The sequence below is a fragment of the Pyrgilauda ruficollis genome, unplaced genomic scaffold (assembly GCF_017590135.1).
Source record: "Pyrgilauda ruficollis isolate IOZ18807 unplaced genomic scaffold, ASM1759013v1 scaffold83, whole genome shotgun sequence".
In the NCBI taxonomy this organism is placed as follows: Eukaryota; Metazoa; Chordata; class Aves; order Passeriformes; family Passeridae; genus Pyrgilauda; species Pyrgilauda ruficollis.
Window position 1 is genome coordinate 1,181,231 of NW_024530266.1, and position 17,835 is coordinate 1,199,065.

Consider the following 17,835-nt stretch of genomic DNA (forward strand, 5'->3'; position numbering starts at 1 on the left):
AGCTGCACCTTTCCCCCTCCTCCTTGGCTACATCTTTTGTCTCTCTTAAATACAGTCATTATCATCTCTTAGGCAGCAGATGGGAGAAAATTCCCTGAGAGAAAAAGGAGAAAAAAATAAATAAAATCAGAAAAAAATCCTAATCTCCAGCAGTTCTTAAAGCTTTGTACAAATGTGTTCCTCTTACTTTCTCAGGGTGCGTTTGGTAGAGAGAGGTTCTCCACACAGTCTGCCACTTATGGAGTCTGGGAAGGTGAGAGACAGTTCCTTCCTCCTCACAGAATCAAGGAATGGTTTGGGTTGGAAAGGACTTCAAAGCTCATCTCATTCCAGTCCCTCTCTGCCATGGGTGGGGGGACACCTTCCACTAGATGAGGTTGCTCCAAGCCCCTTCCAACCAAGTGTCCAGGCCTTGGACACTTCCAGGGGTGAGGTAGCCACAGCCTTCTCTGGACAGCCTTTACCAGCCAGGGCCTCACCACCCTCACAGGGGAGAATTCTTCCCAACATCTACTCTAAAACTCCTGTTTCATTTGAAAGCCATTATGACATTCATGTCCTCATGGCCCTCACCTGGGTGGGGAGCTGCATCACCTGGATCTCATTAAAGAATATGTGGGATGAGATTGGCTAACCAGAATGTGTCCAGGAGAACAGGTTGTGATTGAGTAGTTAAGTGAAACCAGGTGCATGACATGAAGCAATAGGATAAATTGGAACCATCAAAACAAATCTGAGGCCTTCATATGGAAGGCATTTTCTAGGTGTGAAACCACCGCTGAAGCTGCAAAATGGCTGCTCAGAGTTAGAATTATTTAACAAGTTAAACAACTGTAGTAGGAAGACATGGTTAGTGTCTGTGGTGTAGAAAGGGAAGTACAGACTGCTGACTTCTGATTAACTTTTCTTTTGATGAATTCATTTTCTTAACTTCTGTTTGCTTCTTCTTTGAGATTCTTCCTGGAGTAAAGGTCATCATAGCACACACAGAAACCAAGGGACCTCTGGGGGACTCGCATTTAGGAGAGGTAAAGGTTTGCTACTGTTGTACTGTGTTTGTGGGCAGTGATGTGATACATCAATACCTCCTGCTAGATAAATGCATTCCTTTAATTGCCTACCCAATTACATGTATATAAAACTCCTTTTCTCTGGTCAGAAGTTAATACTTTAAATAAAACCGGCATTTTGGAGTAGTCAAAATTGTCAGTGAAACAGAATCTTTTAAATCAATTAACGATGCTGTCTGTGTCTGGCAAAATAACCTATGTTCATTGCAGTTGGATTTGGTTTATCCCCTAGATATGGGTGAGTAGCCCACACAATGCCACTGGTTACTACACGGTGTATGGAGAAGAAGCACTGCACGCCGATCACTTTACTGCTCGCCTGAGCTTTGGGGACACCCAGACCGTGTGGGCTCGCACCGGCTACCTGGGCTTCCTGCGCAGGACGGAGCTCACCGACGCCAGCGGGGGTGAGAGCTAACGCCTGCACCTGCAGGGCTCTGGGGTCAGCTCCTGCGGGGCTGGGCCAGCAAAGATTGGGCTGTCCAGCTAGGTTGTGCTGACCTCCACCACAGAAGACTCCTGAATTAAGGAGATGTGTTGTGTTTGCGAGGGTCCCAGGACGAGATGAATCTGACTCCAAGTTCTCAGAAGGCTGATTTATTATATTAAAGAAAATGCTATACTCATCTCATTCCAGTCCCTCTCTGCCATGGGTGGGGGGACACCTTCCACTAGATGAGGTTGCTCCAAGCCCCTTCCAACCAAGTGTCCAGGCCTTGGACACTTCCAGGGGTGAGGTAGCCACAGCCTTCTCTGGACAGCCTTTACCAGCCAGGGCCTCACCACCCTCACAGGGGAGAATTCTTCCCAACATCTACTCTAAAACTCCTGTTTCATTTGAAAGCCATTATGACATTCATGTCCTCATGGCCCTCACCTGGGTGGGGAGGCAAAGAGGATTTATGAGAAAATATCATGGTGACATAGGTTCTATGATTCAGCAGGTTCAACATGCACAGACACCAATGATTTTCCAGTCTCTCAGAAGCTAAAGGTCTAGAGGACAAACTTTCCTGTATAGAAAATAAATTGTTAATCTTGGGGTTTTTTATCTAAGCCAAGATATCTACACTTGGGAAGAGTTTATCTTCCATCTGCTCTGTTCAGATACAGAATACAAAGCAGATATAGCTCTTGATTATCATATATGTAAAGAAATAAGTCTCTGAACATTCTAAGGAAAGGAGTTTGGATGCTTGTAACTTAGTAACAAATGTAGATTGCTCTTTTTCTGTGGTTGGAATTAAACTAATTGTGTCCACATGAATAATATCAGTGTTCTGACTGATGCCACTGAAAAGTAATAGCAAGTTTTTGTGCCTTGCTTTCTGAAAAATCACATATCACAGAGATTTTTATCATCATGTAACAATGTCAGTTGTCCTTTAGTTTTTAAGAGGCTTTGGGCAGTCAATTTACAGTATACATGAAATACAACTTCTCAGCATGATTTTCACCTCCAGTAACACAACTGAGCAAGACTATAAAATAGTTAACAAAGAAATAGCAAAATTGAACTGAGCAGAGTTACAGGGATGAATATGGAGAGTGTGTCCTTCAGGTAGGGTCTAGGAGAACTTTGCTTATTTAACCTGGTGAAGCTGAGGCTGTGGAGAGCACAGAGTTGTTCTTACTGTGTAAATCGTGGCATCTTAAGAAACTGTGTAGAATTTTGCTGGCATGAGGACAAGTGGATATAAGCTGGTGTTAAAAAGAAAAAGAGTTAAATTTGGGAATTGAAAAACAGGTTGTGTTGATCAAAGTTCTCTGGTAAGAATAGTGGAACAGAAAGATGCTTTAATGGTGGATTTTGCTTGGGTTTATGAACAGGGGTTACATTACATGAGAGAAAAGACAGAACTGGATGACCCAGAAATTCTTTTCATTGTGGTTTCAGTTGCTTGGAGTCATAGGCAGAAGTACTACATGAGCTCTTAATTCTTTAAGATGCTGGAGGTAGCATTTTAGACTCTTTCCCCTAGTAAGCCCTGGGAATATCTTAGAAAGTCAGGAGTAAGCACATACAAGTGACTGTGTTTGTCCTGTAGATATGATGGTACTGAAATGTGTGTGCTGTCTTGCAGAGAGGCACGATGCCTTGTACGTGGTGGGCTCTTTGGATGAAACACTGGAGCTCAGAGGAATGAGGTACCACCCCATCGACATAGAAACCTCTGTAATCAGGGCACATAAGAGCATTGCAGAATGGTAAGAGCCACAGCATTATTCTTCTGTATCATTTTATTTCTACTAAAGCAGAAGAACTTATAAGTTCCTTGGCAGTGGTGGAATGTACACCTGTGGGTGTGGTAAACACATCTCAAGGATTTCATGGATGATGTCTTCTCACATGTATTATTCCCATTTGGCCCTAATGAGTTACGTATATCATTGGCTGTAGGTCCTCTCCAGCCTCAAAGCACTCAGGTTTAGTTGTAAGCTTTGGGAGGCCGTGTCTTTCTTTTAATAATCTCTTTTAATAACTTGTCTAGGTGTTTTTTCCTCCCCATTAACACGTGTGTCATGCCAACAGTGCTGTGTTTACGTGGACAAACCTGCTGGTGGTGGTGGTGGAGCTGGAAGGCTCAGAGCAGGAAGCGCTGGACCTGGTGGCACTGGTGACAAACGTGGTCCTGGAGGAGCATTATCTCATTGTTGGTGTCGTGGTCATCGTGGATCCCGGGGTCATTCCCATCAACTCCCGTGGCGAGAAACAACGGATGCACTTGAGAGATGGATTTTTAGCTGATCAGTTGGATCCTATTTATGTTGCCTACAACATGTGAAAACAGCAAATAACATCAAGGCTAAAGCACCAAAATCCAAGGGGCTTTCCTCATAATAACATTGGAATCCATGCTCTTGTTTTTAAAGCTGTTGAAGACCCTAGGAAAATGGAGATACTTCTCTTTACATGCAGCCCTTCATCTCCCAGATTGCAATTGCTTTCGTAAATCCATTGTAACAGTCACAGCTGTCTTAGGATGGAGAGTTTACTGGAATTCCTGAAGGAAGCTTATTAGAACTATCATGGACCAATTTTATTTTAGGAGGGGGGGCAGAGGGGAGAGAATAATTATGAATGTCAGTACTTGATGCACTGCATAAATGGACATAGAGTGGGGTGGGGAGAGAACACCAGCTGTGAGGAGAACTCCTGGAAACAGCACCCAAAGTCGTGAGTAACCATCCAGAGTTCACCCTCCACGTGACTGCAGTATATTGGCAGTATTGGGGTTGGGGCATATCCTTCAACATTGCACACACCTCTACCACATTCTCTACTGAAAGGAATTTTGCACATATTTGAGATTTAAAAATGCAGCCTTTTTATTTTAAAACACTGACTCATCTCTATTCAGAAGAAGCCAACCCCTTCCAATCCTGGATTCAGCGTAACAGTTATGCTGCTGATCAGCTTTTTTGTACCAAGCAAAAACAAATGCTGTAACAAGGTTACTTACAGTGCCATGCTGGACTCTGTAATGCTATAAACTTTATAATAAAATACAAAATAGTACCCAGTTTTAAGTACTTGATGCAGGAGCCTTCAGTGCTCTTGCTCTTCTAACTCCACGTCAAAGTTGCTTGATTTCATAGTGTGAGCTGTTAATTCCCGCCCTGCACAATGCCAAGGATTTGAAAATCCATTCCAAAGCCACTCTGAATGATTTGTATAAATGTTTACAAAGCATAGGCTTACAAAATGTTTTCCCTGAATATTCTGTGCTAAAACTTGAAATAGTAACTTTTTTCCCACCATGGAAAACCCATTCAGTGTTAGTTAGCTTGAGCTGCGGGGGTACAAACTTCCTTTGTTTTCTTTGGAGTTGTAGTTAAACTCTTTTGTTCAGGCTAAAATATCCAGTCGGTTGAGTCACAGTTGGACTAACTAAGATTTTGAAGTTTCTGCCTGATCTGATACTGCAGCAAACCTAATGCAGAAAGAGAATATGAAGTTATTCAAGTAATTCTGCGTTTGAAGGTAGGCACAAGACTAGCAAATAATTATTTTTATAAATTTGTTAAAGACTTGAGAGCTACATAAATTTTTTTTAATAATGCACAAGTTTGCAAAAGAGACAGTTTTTTCTGCAAGGCAATTCTGCCTGGATCAGTGCCTAAGAAAGATGGATGTCAGTCCCCTGATAGATCAGATTTATCCATGGTCAAATAAACTCTGAAATCTTCAAGAAAAAGCTCTCCTTTATAGTAGTTATAGGCCCTGATGGTGTTTACCTGTGGTGTATAATACAGCTGCATACTCTGACTGTAATTATGTACAGAACTTGTGTAACTTATTGCTTGAGTCCAGCAGCCTCCAGCAGCAGGCTGTGGGACACCCCTCCTCCCAAAACAGCTGGCAAAAGGAGACAACTCCCTGACCCCCAGTTCCATGTTGTAGTTTTTTTTAGCAAACAAAGCATTGTAAGACTTTTGTATTGAGATACTGATGAAAGTGATAAAAGTTGCCTTGTAAAGTAAATCTTAAAACAAAAAGCTTATTAAACATTTCAGAACAGCTCTTGCCAATGTGACTTGATGAATGTTGAAACTTAAGCTGTTAGGTCAAAACCTTGGCTTAGCACAGTTCTCACTCCTATTACAGACAGTTTAATGCATTAAGAGCTTTCTTCTGCAAAACCTCACCACAATTGCTTTGCAGGTAAAGCAGTTGTAAAGCTCGGATGGTCCTGAATTTCCTGTGTTTTGAGCCTCTGCCAAGCTGCAATGCTGTTGTCACTGTGTCAGGTATGACATCCCTGCCATGGGGCTGGCAGGGCAGGGCTGTTCGGATGTCACTGCCGTGGAGCAGCTGAGCTGCTCCATGCATGGCCGAGCCTTTCCAGGCCTCTGAGCTCCAGCTCCAGGCACAGACTGGCCGTGTTCCTGCTTGGTTTGCAGCTGGACATCCACTGAACTTTATACCCTTGGGAGACATTGCAGAAGGCACCAGCTGGACAGAAAGGCCTGATGCCAGATCCGGGCTGGTGAGTGCCAGGGAGGAAGCACTAGCTGAAAAGGAAAAGCACGAGCAGGAACAGCAGCACTGGGGTGATGCCCTCCTGCAACTTCATCAGGCTGCACTACTGAAATTCTCCAGAACTGTCAGGGTAAAGAAGGTTCTCTCTCCAGGCTCTCCCTTCAGGCCAGTAAGTCCCATGGGCCCCTGTGTCCCCTGGGAAGGAAAGAGGAGAATGAGAGGGGGTGTTGGGTGTCAGAAGGGTTGGGGAGGGTGAAGGCCATACTCACAGGACCCCCTCGAGGACCAAGGACACCCTGGAAAACAGCAGCTCAGGAGGTGAACATGTCCCTGCCAGCCAGAGGAGTTAGGATGGAATGAGATGGAATGGAGTAGGGTGGCATGGCATGGCATGGCATGGCAGCTCCAGCCAAAGCAAGGATAGACAGTACACTTTGCTGGGGATACACACAGGAGACAGCAGTGACCCTGCCAGCTGCTGAGCCTCCCCCAGCTCAAGGAGCAGGGAAGCAGAGGCGGGCTCAGGGAGCAGGCAGGGCGATGGAAGAGCCCATTGTGCAGCAGCAAAGCCAAGGCACACCCTTACTCACTAGCTGCCCAGGTGATCCCCTCACCTTGCACAGCATAGCTGAGGCTGTACTGGGGGGGCTCAGGGCCCGGCACAGGAAGGTTGGTCCAGTCTCCACTGTGCCAGATGGGATAGGACAGCCAGGAGGTCATGTGGGGGGAGGGGGGGATGGATGCACAGTCTGGCACCCAGCACTGTCAGCACCTGTGCCCCTCAGGGAGGAGGATGGGGCCCATACCCAGCAGGTGCAGGAAGCCCCCAACACTCGTGCACACCCTGTGTGTCATCAGTGACACCAGCATGTCCAGCAGCTTGAAATAACCAACATAAAAGGTGTCCGTAGGCACTGAGGCCACAGGGATCAGCTCTCTGCACAGTCCTTCTCAGCTTGAAGGACCACTGTGCACATTACAGCTTCATAAGGATTAAAGATCCCAATAGAAGTCTCACACAGAAATGTGCCAGGTCAAAAACATGTGCTTCATGTCTCCTTCTCTTCGCCCAGATTGTGCTGCTGTGCTAAAAGCGTTTCCAGTTAGATTCAGATGACAAGAGAGGCAGAACACGGGGCTGCATAGTGCTGAGAAGCTAAGGGCATGGTGTAGTCCAGCAAGACATTTCTGTGTAGGAGCCATTGTTGGACATAGTCAGTGCTGGACATGGTATGCAACTTGTGCTTGGTAAGTTCCTGAATGAGAATGGCAATGCTTTCTCATGGGAAGGAAAGCAAGTAGCCCCAGTGCTGGGGGTGCAGATAAGAAGCTGTGTCGTGCAGCTTAAGGGCAATAGCAGCTTTATCTCTTGGCATATTTGGTTTGGAAGCACTGACTCAATTCGTACAATCATGGAGTTGGTATCCGTCTTTGAAAGGCAGTCTCCTTCCTGGAAGATTTGATTTGGCATGTGTTTTCCACTTCTCAGAGGTAGCCTCCTTGAAATTCTGCCAACACACTTCTTTTGGACAAGGTAAGCAGCTGCGCTGGGTCTTGGTGTGCAGCTGATCAAGTGTCCCGGACAGGTAATGCCCAATACCAGTGTTCTGACACCTTTGTAGGGGATCAGTCCCTGGATGGTTCGGATTTTGGAGGAGGGGATGCCATTTATTTTGAGATGGAGTTCTATTTCCTCTCTTTGGCAAAGAAAGCAAATTTGGATGGGCACTTTGGGTGGTCTCCGTGAATTTGAAGGCTTTTCCTAATATGCAGCTCTCTGGGTTAGAGCTGTTGAACTGTCAGTGGGAATGCAGAGGCCAAGCTATTGAGTTGTTGTCCCTTGTAGCTTTAGTGTGGGAGCAGTGCCTGGTGCCATTCCATTTGGATCCTGACTCTGAGACTGAAGGCTTAGGATGGTACCTAGAGCTGAGGAGGAAGATGGTGATACAGGGGTGTGTGTTTGTAGTTTGATGGGTGCAGTTGAAGTTCTAGGCAGTAAAGAACTTTCTCCACTGACACTTCCGTGAGCCCTGGTTTTGGCAGATGTTTTCAAGTTTGCTACCAGATTCTGCAAGAGTGAAAAGATTTGTTAGGGCAGAGGAGTTCTTGTTGCCATTTGAATGTGCTGCAAGGAAGAGTTTGTTCTTGGAAGGGGAAGATCAGCCAAACCTTTTTGTCCTGACACAGTTGATTTGAGAGCAGGGACGCTTCTGACTTGGCTGTGTCCTGGGGGTGGTTTTGAGCTGGGCTCGGTGCGTGTCCTTGTTTTGTGAGTCGACAGCGCTATCGTGTGGTTGTGTTGGCTGTGCAGTTTATAGGCTGCAAAGTAAAAGGCAATTGCAGCACAACCTCTTCCTTTTAGAACCTTTTCTGTGCCATCAGGTGCTCAACATGTAATTCACACCCTCTGAACTGCATCCAGCTCCCTGGAGATATGCACTTTCCCTCACGATCTATGTGCCATCTTGTATTCCAACTCTCGCAGATCCCAAACCCCTTCAAAATGTCCTGCAGCTGCTCACAAAGAATAAGTCCTACTACAAAAAAAAAACACTGCTGGCCTTTATAGTCCCTTTGCAGTCTGTAAGCTAGACAAAACACACTCGTGATTCACATTTTCCTCCTAAACTATATATCTAGTACCAGCACGTTCTCTCAAAGTGGCAGGCTCCATCGTTAGAGCGAAGTGTTTCCAGCTGCAGTCCTGACTGACAGATGTGCCAGGACAGAAGGCATTTGCCAACCTACCTCCTTCCCTGTGCAACCTGATATTCACAGCACAGTCACTTTCACATACTTTCAATGTCACCATGTCCAAGCAGCTAGAGATCACACAGAAGGAAGTGTCAAGAGAGATGTTCTCAAAGTACCCCCTTCTCTTAACAGTGTTTAAGCTGTGCACAATGCTCTGTATCTTCTTTCCCAGACAGACCTGCCATCGCTTTTTTCACTCTCACATCTTTGTTGCAAACATCCAGCAGCTGTTCTCATAGAAGAAGGCTCTAGAAGTAAAAGCCAGAGCAGGGCTGCACCTCCCACGTGTCCCACATAAGCCACATCAAACTCATTGGTGCACTCTGTCCTTCCCTTCTCTGCTGCCTCTACCATTGTGTTCTCTGGATCTCGGAGCCTAAAGGTAGGTGCAGTTGTTTCCACAGGGGGGCTGGAAGAGGAATAGGTAGCAGCACAAGTAGTTCTTGTTTAACTTTACCCTCAAGACTGCCAGCTTAGGACTGTGAATTCAGCTGGCAGGCCAGCGGCGGCCACGCTCCTTTCACAGCCGGGACGCTGTGCCCAGCACAGAGAACTGTGCCAGGACAACAAGCTTGCCCGGAGTTTGCCCCTGAAACTGGTGGAAACTTGTGAAATGTTGTCTAAACTTCTGTAAACTTGCATTTGCACCACATTCAAGGGGAAGCCCCCTTTCTTTTCAAACCTTCAAGAAGCTGGTAGAGCACAGTGCTCTCTGCGCAGCCCTTTTCAGCTCGAAGTACCACCATGCACATTGCAGCCTCACAAGGACTGAAAATGTGGATAGATGTCTCACACGGAAAAATGTGCAAGGGCAAAAATGTGTCCTCGTGCCCTCTAATAGTGTCTTTGTAGTGCTGAAGAGTGAGGCAGTTCTTTATTCCTGGCCAAGGTTTGTAAATGGCTGACAAAATTTCAGCCTCTACACAGGCACAGATACAAAACTTTTCCACCTATTTCTACATTTTTAGCAAACAAATTAATGTTCATTGGTTCTAAATTGCATAATTATATTTCATTCATTAGTATACTGTCCTCTATTGATTATTGATTCCTCACTGTTCATGCTAATTAGGCCATATTTGTAGGGGTTTCAGTATCTGTTTTCTCCAGTAAGGACTTTTCAACACACAGACACAGTCTTTGTTAGTCTCTTCTGGTTTCTGCAAAATGTCCTTGTAGTCCCTAAATTCTGCATTCCAGATGTCCAGCTGCAACAATACATCTTTCTCTCCCAGGCCTTGTTCATTGAATCATATCAGATTTAGTTTATCAAAACTTAATGTGTCAGAAATTTTCCCAAGCTGTGTTCCCATAAAAGTAACTTTGCTAAATGCTGGCTTAAAATGATATAAGACTAATGTACTGCTTATAATTAATATACTGATTATGATTAATTAATATTTAATAAAATCATTAATTAAATTTTTGAAAGTTATGTCACTTCTAACAGCTGCAGCAGTTTGGAAAGGCTGTAAAAAAATCCCCAAAAGAACTCTTCGTGTCCCTCTTGTAATGTGGCTTATGGGAGGTAGAGTGTTTGTTTAACTTTTATCCAGAAAAAATGATGTGCTGCACCAGCATTACTCCCAAGTGTGTTTCCAAGTGGTTTCCTTCCTCTGACACGAAGTTCAATGCAAACACTTTGAGGTGCAGCAGATGGGTCAGACTGCTGGGCCCACAGTCAGCTGACAGTGTGCAGAACACTCTGTGGTTACAGGGCATTCCATCTTGGAAAGGAGCCCTGGGAGGTTTTTTAACCCAGAGTTTCAAGGGTTCCTGACCAAACCACCTGCTTTTACTTAGATCCTTGTTTGTGGAAGTAAATTAAGTTGTAGTCTGTTAAAAGAAGGCAAGTGTTTTGTTTGAAAAGGTAAGAGAGATGAGGCACTCAGAGAAACCATTTGCACTGACAGTAGATTTAGGAAACAAACATTAATTGATCCTGCAAAATGTGTTTTGTGTTTAAAAGCACTGCACATAACGAGACAATGGCATCTTGGAGCCTTTGCTGTTTTTCTCACTTTTAATTCCAGCCAGGCATTGTGCCTCACATCCAGAAAGTGCTGAGTGGGACATGTTTAAAGTACGCTGGATTTCAATGCCAAAGCAACTTAACTAGTCTTTCTCAAAACTAAGGAGGACAGGATTCAAAAATCTGTAACTCATCTTACACTGAATGATGTGACACTGAAATCCCAGCTTGCACTAAAGGTATAAGGACCATTTTTAGGTTGGTTGGTTGGTGGATTTTTACCTGATTAGTGGGAGTATAAAATGTACTGACCAGGCAATGCCAATCCCTCTCTCCTGAACTAACATGCTGCTGTCACTGGCCCTCGGTACGCTGAGGGAATGCTGTTGAAGCAGAATGTTTCAGATTTATTCTGGTGTGCAAGTGAGTATTAAATAGCCTTGCAAACATTAATGAAGCTGCCTTTATTGCAGCAGTGTTCTTTGTGAGCCAGCACTCAGCATTTCAAAATTTTTATGACATTTTAGCAACAGTGCTATAATGTTGCTTTAATGCCCTTATTTATTGTTGTTACCCGGGAATTTATTAGTGGGAAAAGGAAAGCAGCTGGTTAATATACTTTAAATATTTATGTGGTCATATATTTCAAATGAGATATTTGCAAGCCAGAATTCCCTGTCATGACCAATTCTAATGTGGGTTTTTGCTACAATCTTCAGATTTTGTTTGTGTTTGGATTTTGTGTTATTTTTGTTTTGTTTAGGAAGAACTAAGCACACCAGGTTTTATGGTGTGGTTTGGTTATCCAGTGCCATATAAGCAGAGTTCTGGTTTTTTGTATTTCAATACATGCTATTACAATTATATGCACCACTGTATTTTCTTCCAATCAATTCTGGTTTATTTAACCCTGTTCTCACCTAAACATAAAAGTGCTATATTTCCAGCCTTCCTTTAAACTTGTCTAGTAAAGGTAACTGCAAAACCATTATTTATTTCTGCCACTTTTCTCTCCCAGATATGAATGACAGTGCTGTGGTTGGTTCTTTTCCTTTTCTGGGGCCTGTAAAAGTCCACATCTCATTTGAGGGAAGAAAGTAATAGTTTTTTTCAGATTTTTTTTTTTCTGTCAGTACCCGAGCTCTGCTTTTGAATGATTCAGCCTGGATCCACTTCCATCAACAGTTAAGATGAAATATATGGTTTTTAGATGAGCAACAATCAGCATTCCTGGTAAGATTCTGTGTGGAAGAAGTTCTGGGAGGGGAAGGGAGGGGTGTCTGTAAGTGCTCTTAACAGTGGTGGTAACTTTTTGTCTGATGCAGGGAGAGGTTGCCCTTTGAGAGATGAATATCTCTGAAAATTATCTGGGGATAGAATAAATGTGCAGATTATAATCTGCCAGAGCAGAAAGTTATTGCAACATTTTAAATTCTGAAAATGTGATTCAGCAAAGGTGCAATACAGCATGGATGTACAAAATCTGCCCCTCTAACACTTTTCTAGCTGCAGAAGTGAACCTGCATCTTTTAAAAATCTCGGGCCCTTCCTGTTGCTGTACTTCTCTGTGTTTCAGTTTTACTACTGTTGATAAGTAGAAAACTGTCATAGTGTCCTTCCTGGTGGGAAATTCATTTGAATCTTCTTTATAGAGCCAAAACCATGACAAGATGTGGCCCACAGGCAGACAGACCCTTGCACTGAAAAACCAGGCCCCTCTGCTGAACTCAGGTTCAGGCTTGAGAGAGGGTCCAGAGTCCTGTCTACCCTGCCTCACCTTGGGGACATGGAGACAGACAGTGTCCCCACCCACTGTTCCCACACATGGCCCCAGGTCTGTGCCAGTGTTGAAAGCAGCTGAACCAAGACCTGAGGAGGATGTTAAAAATGTGGTGGAAGTAACTTGGGTGCTAAACTTTGATGCTTCTCATCAAATGGCACTACCCTGGGATGGCAGAATGGCTTTTTGTGCTAGGTGGAGTACAAGATGCTGTCCCTTGTGTGCCTGGCTCAGCCTGAGTGTCCCCTTGCACAGCCTGGGGGAGGCTGGTGAGAACAGCAAGATGGTCCTGTCCAAAGATGTCATTTTGTGCATAAAATCATTATAATATGTGGAATGAGGTAAAGCCAGTGCCATCTGAGAGCACCTTTGCTGTGAATCTGTCACTGTTGGGGCTGCAGGCCAGGAAGGCCCCACTCCCAGGTGTTGCTGAGCTGGATGGAAGGTGCACATTGAAAAAAGCAGAAGCACAGGCCTTGGGGGGATTGTCCTGGGTTTAGCTGAGGCTTTGCAAGGGCTCACCATTGCAAGCCCCTGGATGAGCCCAATAGCAGCAGTGACATCCTGCAGAGGGCCTTGTGTTCCTTTGTCCTGGCAGTGTGGGCAGCCAGCTGGAACTCGGTGCTGGTGACAGTCATGGGTTGTCTGGCCAGTCACAATGACACCAGGGAAGAGAAGAGGGGTTGATGCCCAACAAGAACCCCAGGGGCATGAGCTGTAGCAGTGCTTCAGGCCTGATCCCCCCAGCCTTTCTCTCTCAGTGCAGAGCAGCCTGGCACAAAGGACACATTTTTCACCAGAGGCCAAACCAACGTTTTATTCCTTGTCATTTCCACACACTCAAGAGGCTGTGCCTGGTCTGTGGTCACACTGGGCAACTCCCACTTCCCTTCTGACTGAGCCTGGACAGCTGGTCAAGGCATATCCCAGGCCCAGGAGCTGACCCAGTGCAGGAGCCTCATAAGCTGTTGCTTCCAGTTCTGCAGGCTGCTAAAAGCAGGAATGCTCAACAAGTGAAAAGCCTCAGCTATCAGATGGTTATGCTTTTAGATTGTTACACTTTGCCTTGCAAGCCAAGGGTGTCTCAATGTACCAAGAAATGGGTGGGCTCTGCTGAGCAGCTGTGATGGGACAGGAGCTGGTTTCTAATGCCATGCCTAGAGCCCACAGGAATCACTGGGAGCCTTCCCCTTCAGGCCAGTGGGCTCAGCAGCAAGTTTCCAAAACCAGCCTCTCTGCATCACCTCTTCCTTCAACCCTTGAATTTCCTTTTTTCCTTTGCACGTGAGCTTGGATCACAGCATTCCACTGCTTCTAGCCCCATGCACATTCCTGACTTAAAACAGCAGGGAAGGAGCTTGAGGCAAGGCACTCTCACTGCACCCAGCCCAATGGGCACTAGCCAATAGCCTTTCCTGAGCCACACAAGTGTTCCTTGTTCACAAAGCCACAGCACTTTTAATAAGCTGCTTAAGTCTAGCGCAAGCTGAACTCTAAGGGGTCTGTAATCACAGCCAGTCCTTTTCCTGGAGGAGCAATGCTGCCTTGCCTCTCTCCAGCATGAGCAGAAGGGGCTCACCTGCTTCCCACCACTTCACTCATGCTCAAAGAACTCGTGGCAAGCAGCAGTGACCATTGCAATGAAGGCCACAAACTCCTGGAAGTCGCACTCTGCATCCCCATCGCAGTCCAGTGCCTCCATGACTTTGTCCACAGTCTCCTGGTCTTTGATTTCCTGAAGGGATAGAAACAGGCAGCCAAAGTTGGGGAGGAGCATGGCGAGGCCCAGACAGTAACATGTCCCCGTTTCCCAAGTGCTCTCATGGCTAAATCTGTTCAGACACATCCCAAATATCTTGTGGCTGTTCCCAGTCTGGTGGGGCACTGTCTTGTGCCCCTGGGAACTGCAGCCACAGCTGTGCTGCTGGGAAGGGACATCTTGAGCCCCTTGGGGCAAAGCTGTCCCCCCGTGTCAGGGAAGGTAATTTCCCTAGTATCCAACCCACACCCCAGTCTGCCATATGGGCTGTTCCCCTCATCCTGCTGCTCTCTAGAGCTGGGGCAAAGGATTTAATGCCCTGCTGTGTATATAAACCTCTTCACCTGTGCTGGCTTCCCGTGGGAGACAGAGTTGGGGGAGTGCAGGGGCTGTTGGCTGGCGCTGAGCCCAGCCGGGCTGCGGGGAGGGCAGTACTCACCCCGAGGAAGTGGCTCAGCTCGTTGTTGATGAGCTCCTTCAGTTCCGATTTCTTCAGCTTGTGCTTGTCTCCCTCCTTCCCGGAGTACTGGTGGAAGGCATCGATGATGGCGATCATCGCCTTCTCCAGCTCAGACATGGTCGTGGCGCGGCCCTGAGGTCAGAGGGGACGCTGGGAGCGCCAGCCTGGGCAAGCTCCAGCAATTCCTATTGATTTGGAAGCACGGCCACCCCGGGGCTCCGCCCATGGATCAGCAAGGACGGACCGCGTTCAAGGCATTCTGCTGGGAAGCACTGGCAGCAGCCCTGGCTTCGGGGGGAAGGTCACAAGAAACCAAAACTCTGCTGCCAGGGGCTCTCGAAGACAGCAGAGCCACAGGACGAGGAGAGGGGCAGGCATGGGGACAGCTCCGGAGCTTCAGAAAGGTTTTGCTGTCCCTGCTGTCACAGGTCCCCTCGGCTGTGCCTCCGCCTGCAGACCTGTCTCCAGCCCAGCAGTCAGGGGAGCCCGCTAGGAACCAGTTTTGATGAGTGCCAGCAGGTCAAAATGAACACCTCTCAAACCTCCCTCTCCCATACTTGGTCTGGAGACCCTCTTGGGATATGATAATAATTCGGGTTGCAGCATTCCCTGCAGACTTCACAAACGGACAAACCAAAGAGACTCTGATCTCTTTGGTTGAGAGGGAGAGCTGCCAACCCAAAAGCTGGGAAAATAAAGAAACCTTATTGCCTGGCACTCATTTCGTTCACATCCCATCCGTAAATATCTCCTGCCCTGCGACCTGGCTCCTGTTTCTCCATCACAAGGCACTGAATATGATCCCACAGCTGATGCCCCCCCCAGCTCAGCAGTCAGGTCCGAACGGAAAGACTGTTACCAGACAGGGTAGGAGACTTCCTAACAAAAACACCCTTTTCATGCTCAGCCCAGCCTGCTTCCCGTCCGCAAGGCTGAGGAGTGCTCCAGAGCACAGGTGCTGTGGAGCGGTGCTTCTGCCCTGCCAACACCCACCTCCCCCGGGCAGGGACAGCCCCGGCCCCTCTCACCTGCCTGCTGCCGGCGGGGCTGTGGCACGGCGGTGCGGCGCGGCCAGCACCGCGGGGACCCGCTGCCTTCTTATGCCTGCGGGGCGGCGGCGGCAGCCGGGGCCGGGGCGGGCAGTCCGGCCGGGCGCTGTGCCCGCACCGCACAGCGGCTGCCGGGGACCGGCCCCACGGGGGGGCCGCTGCGAAGAGCCCTTGGGAGAGGAAAACACCGCCTGCTTCACTTGTTTTCTCTAAGGGGACATCGCTACAATCAGCGTACGTACGGATATATCCCGTTTCAAAATGTATTGCACTTAATTTTTTTTTTTTTTTGAGATTATCCCCAGTTGTTACACGTTACAAAAAAATCTATTATGGTGCCATTCATTTGTTCATATTTTTCAAAGATAGACTGCCTACTCTCTGTTCATTAGATGGGTCTTTCAATGCACAGAATGTTCTGTGAATCAAGCTTGCAATTCAAAGATGTGAATGCTTTCTTTAAAGCTGCTGTTTTGCTCTGAACAGTGAGTATGCAAAAATAGCGATTCCTTGTACGTCTGGTCTTTTCACTATGTTTACTGCACACTATTAATATTGAACATACTTTTTCTGCTTTCTACTGTTTTAAGATTGTAGAGTCAGGCCAGACAGGGAAAATAACCTTATTTCAATTCACTCAGCTTCGCCAAACATACCAACAACAAAATGCTTTATCAAACTGAAACCATTGCTGCTTGTGCAAAACCATTTATACCATGGGAGTGAAAGCATCAATGAAAATATCTTTTGCAGTCAGTGTGAGCATAAGACTTGTACTTTTCTGTGTGTATTGTTCAAGAAATGTTGAAATGTTCAAGAAATATTCACCTAACACCAGAGACAAGTGAAACTGCAAATATTTTGAACCAATTCTGAGAAGGGAAGTGTAAATCAACATGCAAAACTCAGAAAAAAGATGAGTTATTGTTTGTATGCTGATTCACACTAGAATTTTTTTTTTCTTTTTAGAAACTTTGAAAAGTTATCTCAAACTTAATTCTTTATTTAACTTTAAATGGGGTCTTGATACAAAACTTGTTCACATGTCCCCTGCCAGCCCTAGTGACCACAGAGAACTAGCATTTTATCTAAACCCTGTTGCTGGACAGACACATTCCCTGGCAGCTCCTGTGTTCCCAAATCTACTGATACAACACCAACCATGTTACTTAAAAAACTTTTTCACATACTGGTGTAAAAAACCCCCATCTACATTGATAATTTCCTTACATCAGCCCAGGAAAGTTTTTGTAACAGGCTCAAACACTGGTTTGGGGAAAAATAATTTCCCCGGCATTAGGGTTGAGTATGTTGACTCTAAATGCTTACCTGACCACTGAAATTCTTGCATTTAGGGCATTGCAAACTACAGCAGTTATCTGTGCTCTGGTGGGACTAGCAGGGACAGCAGGGATGCTTTTAGGTAGTGGTGTTTCTAGTGTGGAGGTAGTTTGTCAGCAATTTTGCACTATTTGATTTTTTCCAAGAGTACTTGCATTCCTGTAAGAGCTGGCTATAAATGGGGCTCTCTGTCAGCAGAAAGGAGACAGCATTTCTCTGTTGATAGCAATTTGATCTGGTAGATTTCTAGCTCAATCCTCAGCCAAGAAATGCATTAAAGCAAACCTTTTCTAGTCAGAGACAAGGTCCTAGCTCATCTCCTTAAACCATATTCTGATGTCATTCTGGAAAGTGACCTTTCCTTAAAATGGAACAGAAAAAGTAGTACTTGACAGATCAAAACTTGAAGAGTCTTGAAATTCTCTTTCCTGGTGATTCTTGCTGTCCATTTCACTCCAAATCATTCTGACTTCTGTATTTTACAGGTGATGATCTGGAATGATGTCCTGATAGGATGGGAAGGAGCAGCAGGATCAGATGTGAGCACCAGAAACCTTGACCCTCTTCTGCCTCTGCTAATGAGCAGCTCCAAGAGACTTTCCTGATCCTTGTCCAGGCTCATATCCTTTGCAAAGACTGCTCCCCTGGCCTGGATCATCCCTAACC

General features: G+C 46.0%; 2 protein-coding genes across 5 annotated transcripts in view; one reads left to right on the plus strand and one right to left on the minus strand.

The window, feature by feature from the left end:
• The window catches only part of DIP2A (disco interacting protein 2 homolog A), a 78,685-nt gene extending 73,082 nt beyond the window's left edge, over nucleotides 1–5,603 (plus strand). For all 3 annotated transcript variants that reach the window (XM_041487713.1, XM_041487714.1, XM_041487715.1), the window contains 5 exons: nucleotides 196–253; nucleotides 954–1,028; nucleotides 1,303–1,477; nucleotides 3,155–3,278; nucleotides 3,604–5,603. In XM_041487713.1, coding sequence (XP_041343647.1) covers nucleotides 196–253; nucleotides 954–1,028; nucleotides 1,303–1,477; nucleotides 3,155–3,278; nucleotides 3,604–3,856 — 685 coding nt within the window. In that variant the 3' untranslated portion in view covers nucleotides 3,857–5,603. The remainder of the gene's footprint in view (nucleotides 1–195; nucleotides 254–953; nucleotides 1,029–1,302; nucleotides 1,478–3,154; nucleotides 3,279–3,603) is intronic.
• A 7,759-nt stretch (nucleotides 5,604–13,362) lies between these two features.
• Nucleotides 13,363–15,922, minus strand: S100B (S100 calcium binding protein B). 2 transcript variants are annotated; one of them, XM_041487711.1, is made up of 3 exons: nucleotides 15,808–15,922; nucleotides 14,759–14,911; nucleotides 13,363–14,295 (listed from the first exon to the last, which is right to left on the minus strand). In XM_041487711.1, the coding sequence occupies exons 2-3, from the start codon at nucleotides 14,894–14,896 to the stop codon at nucleotides 14,155–14,157; spliced, it is 279 nt and encodes a 92-aa protein (XP_041343645.1). In that variant the 5' UTR covers nucleotides 14,897–14,911; nucleotides 15,808–15,922; the 3' UTR covers nucleotides 13,363–14,154. The 2 variants fall into 2 exon arrangements, with proteins under 2 accessions (XP_041343645.1, XP_041343646.1); XM_041487712.1 differs by having other exon boundaries at nucleotides 15,773–15,850.
• Between the last annotated feature and the right edge of the window lie 1,913 nt (nucleotides 15,923–17,835).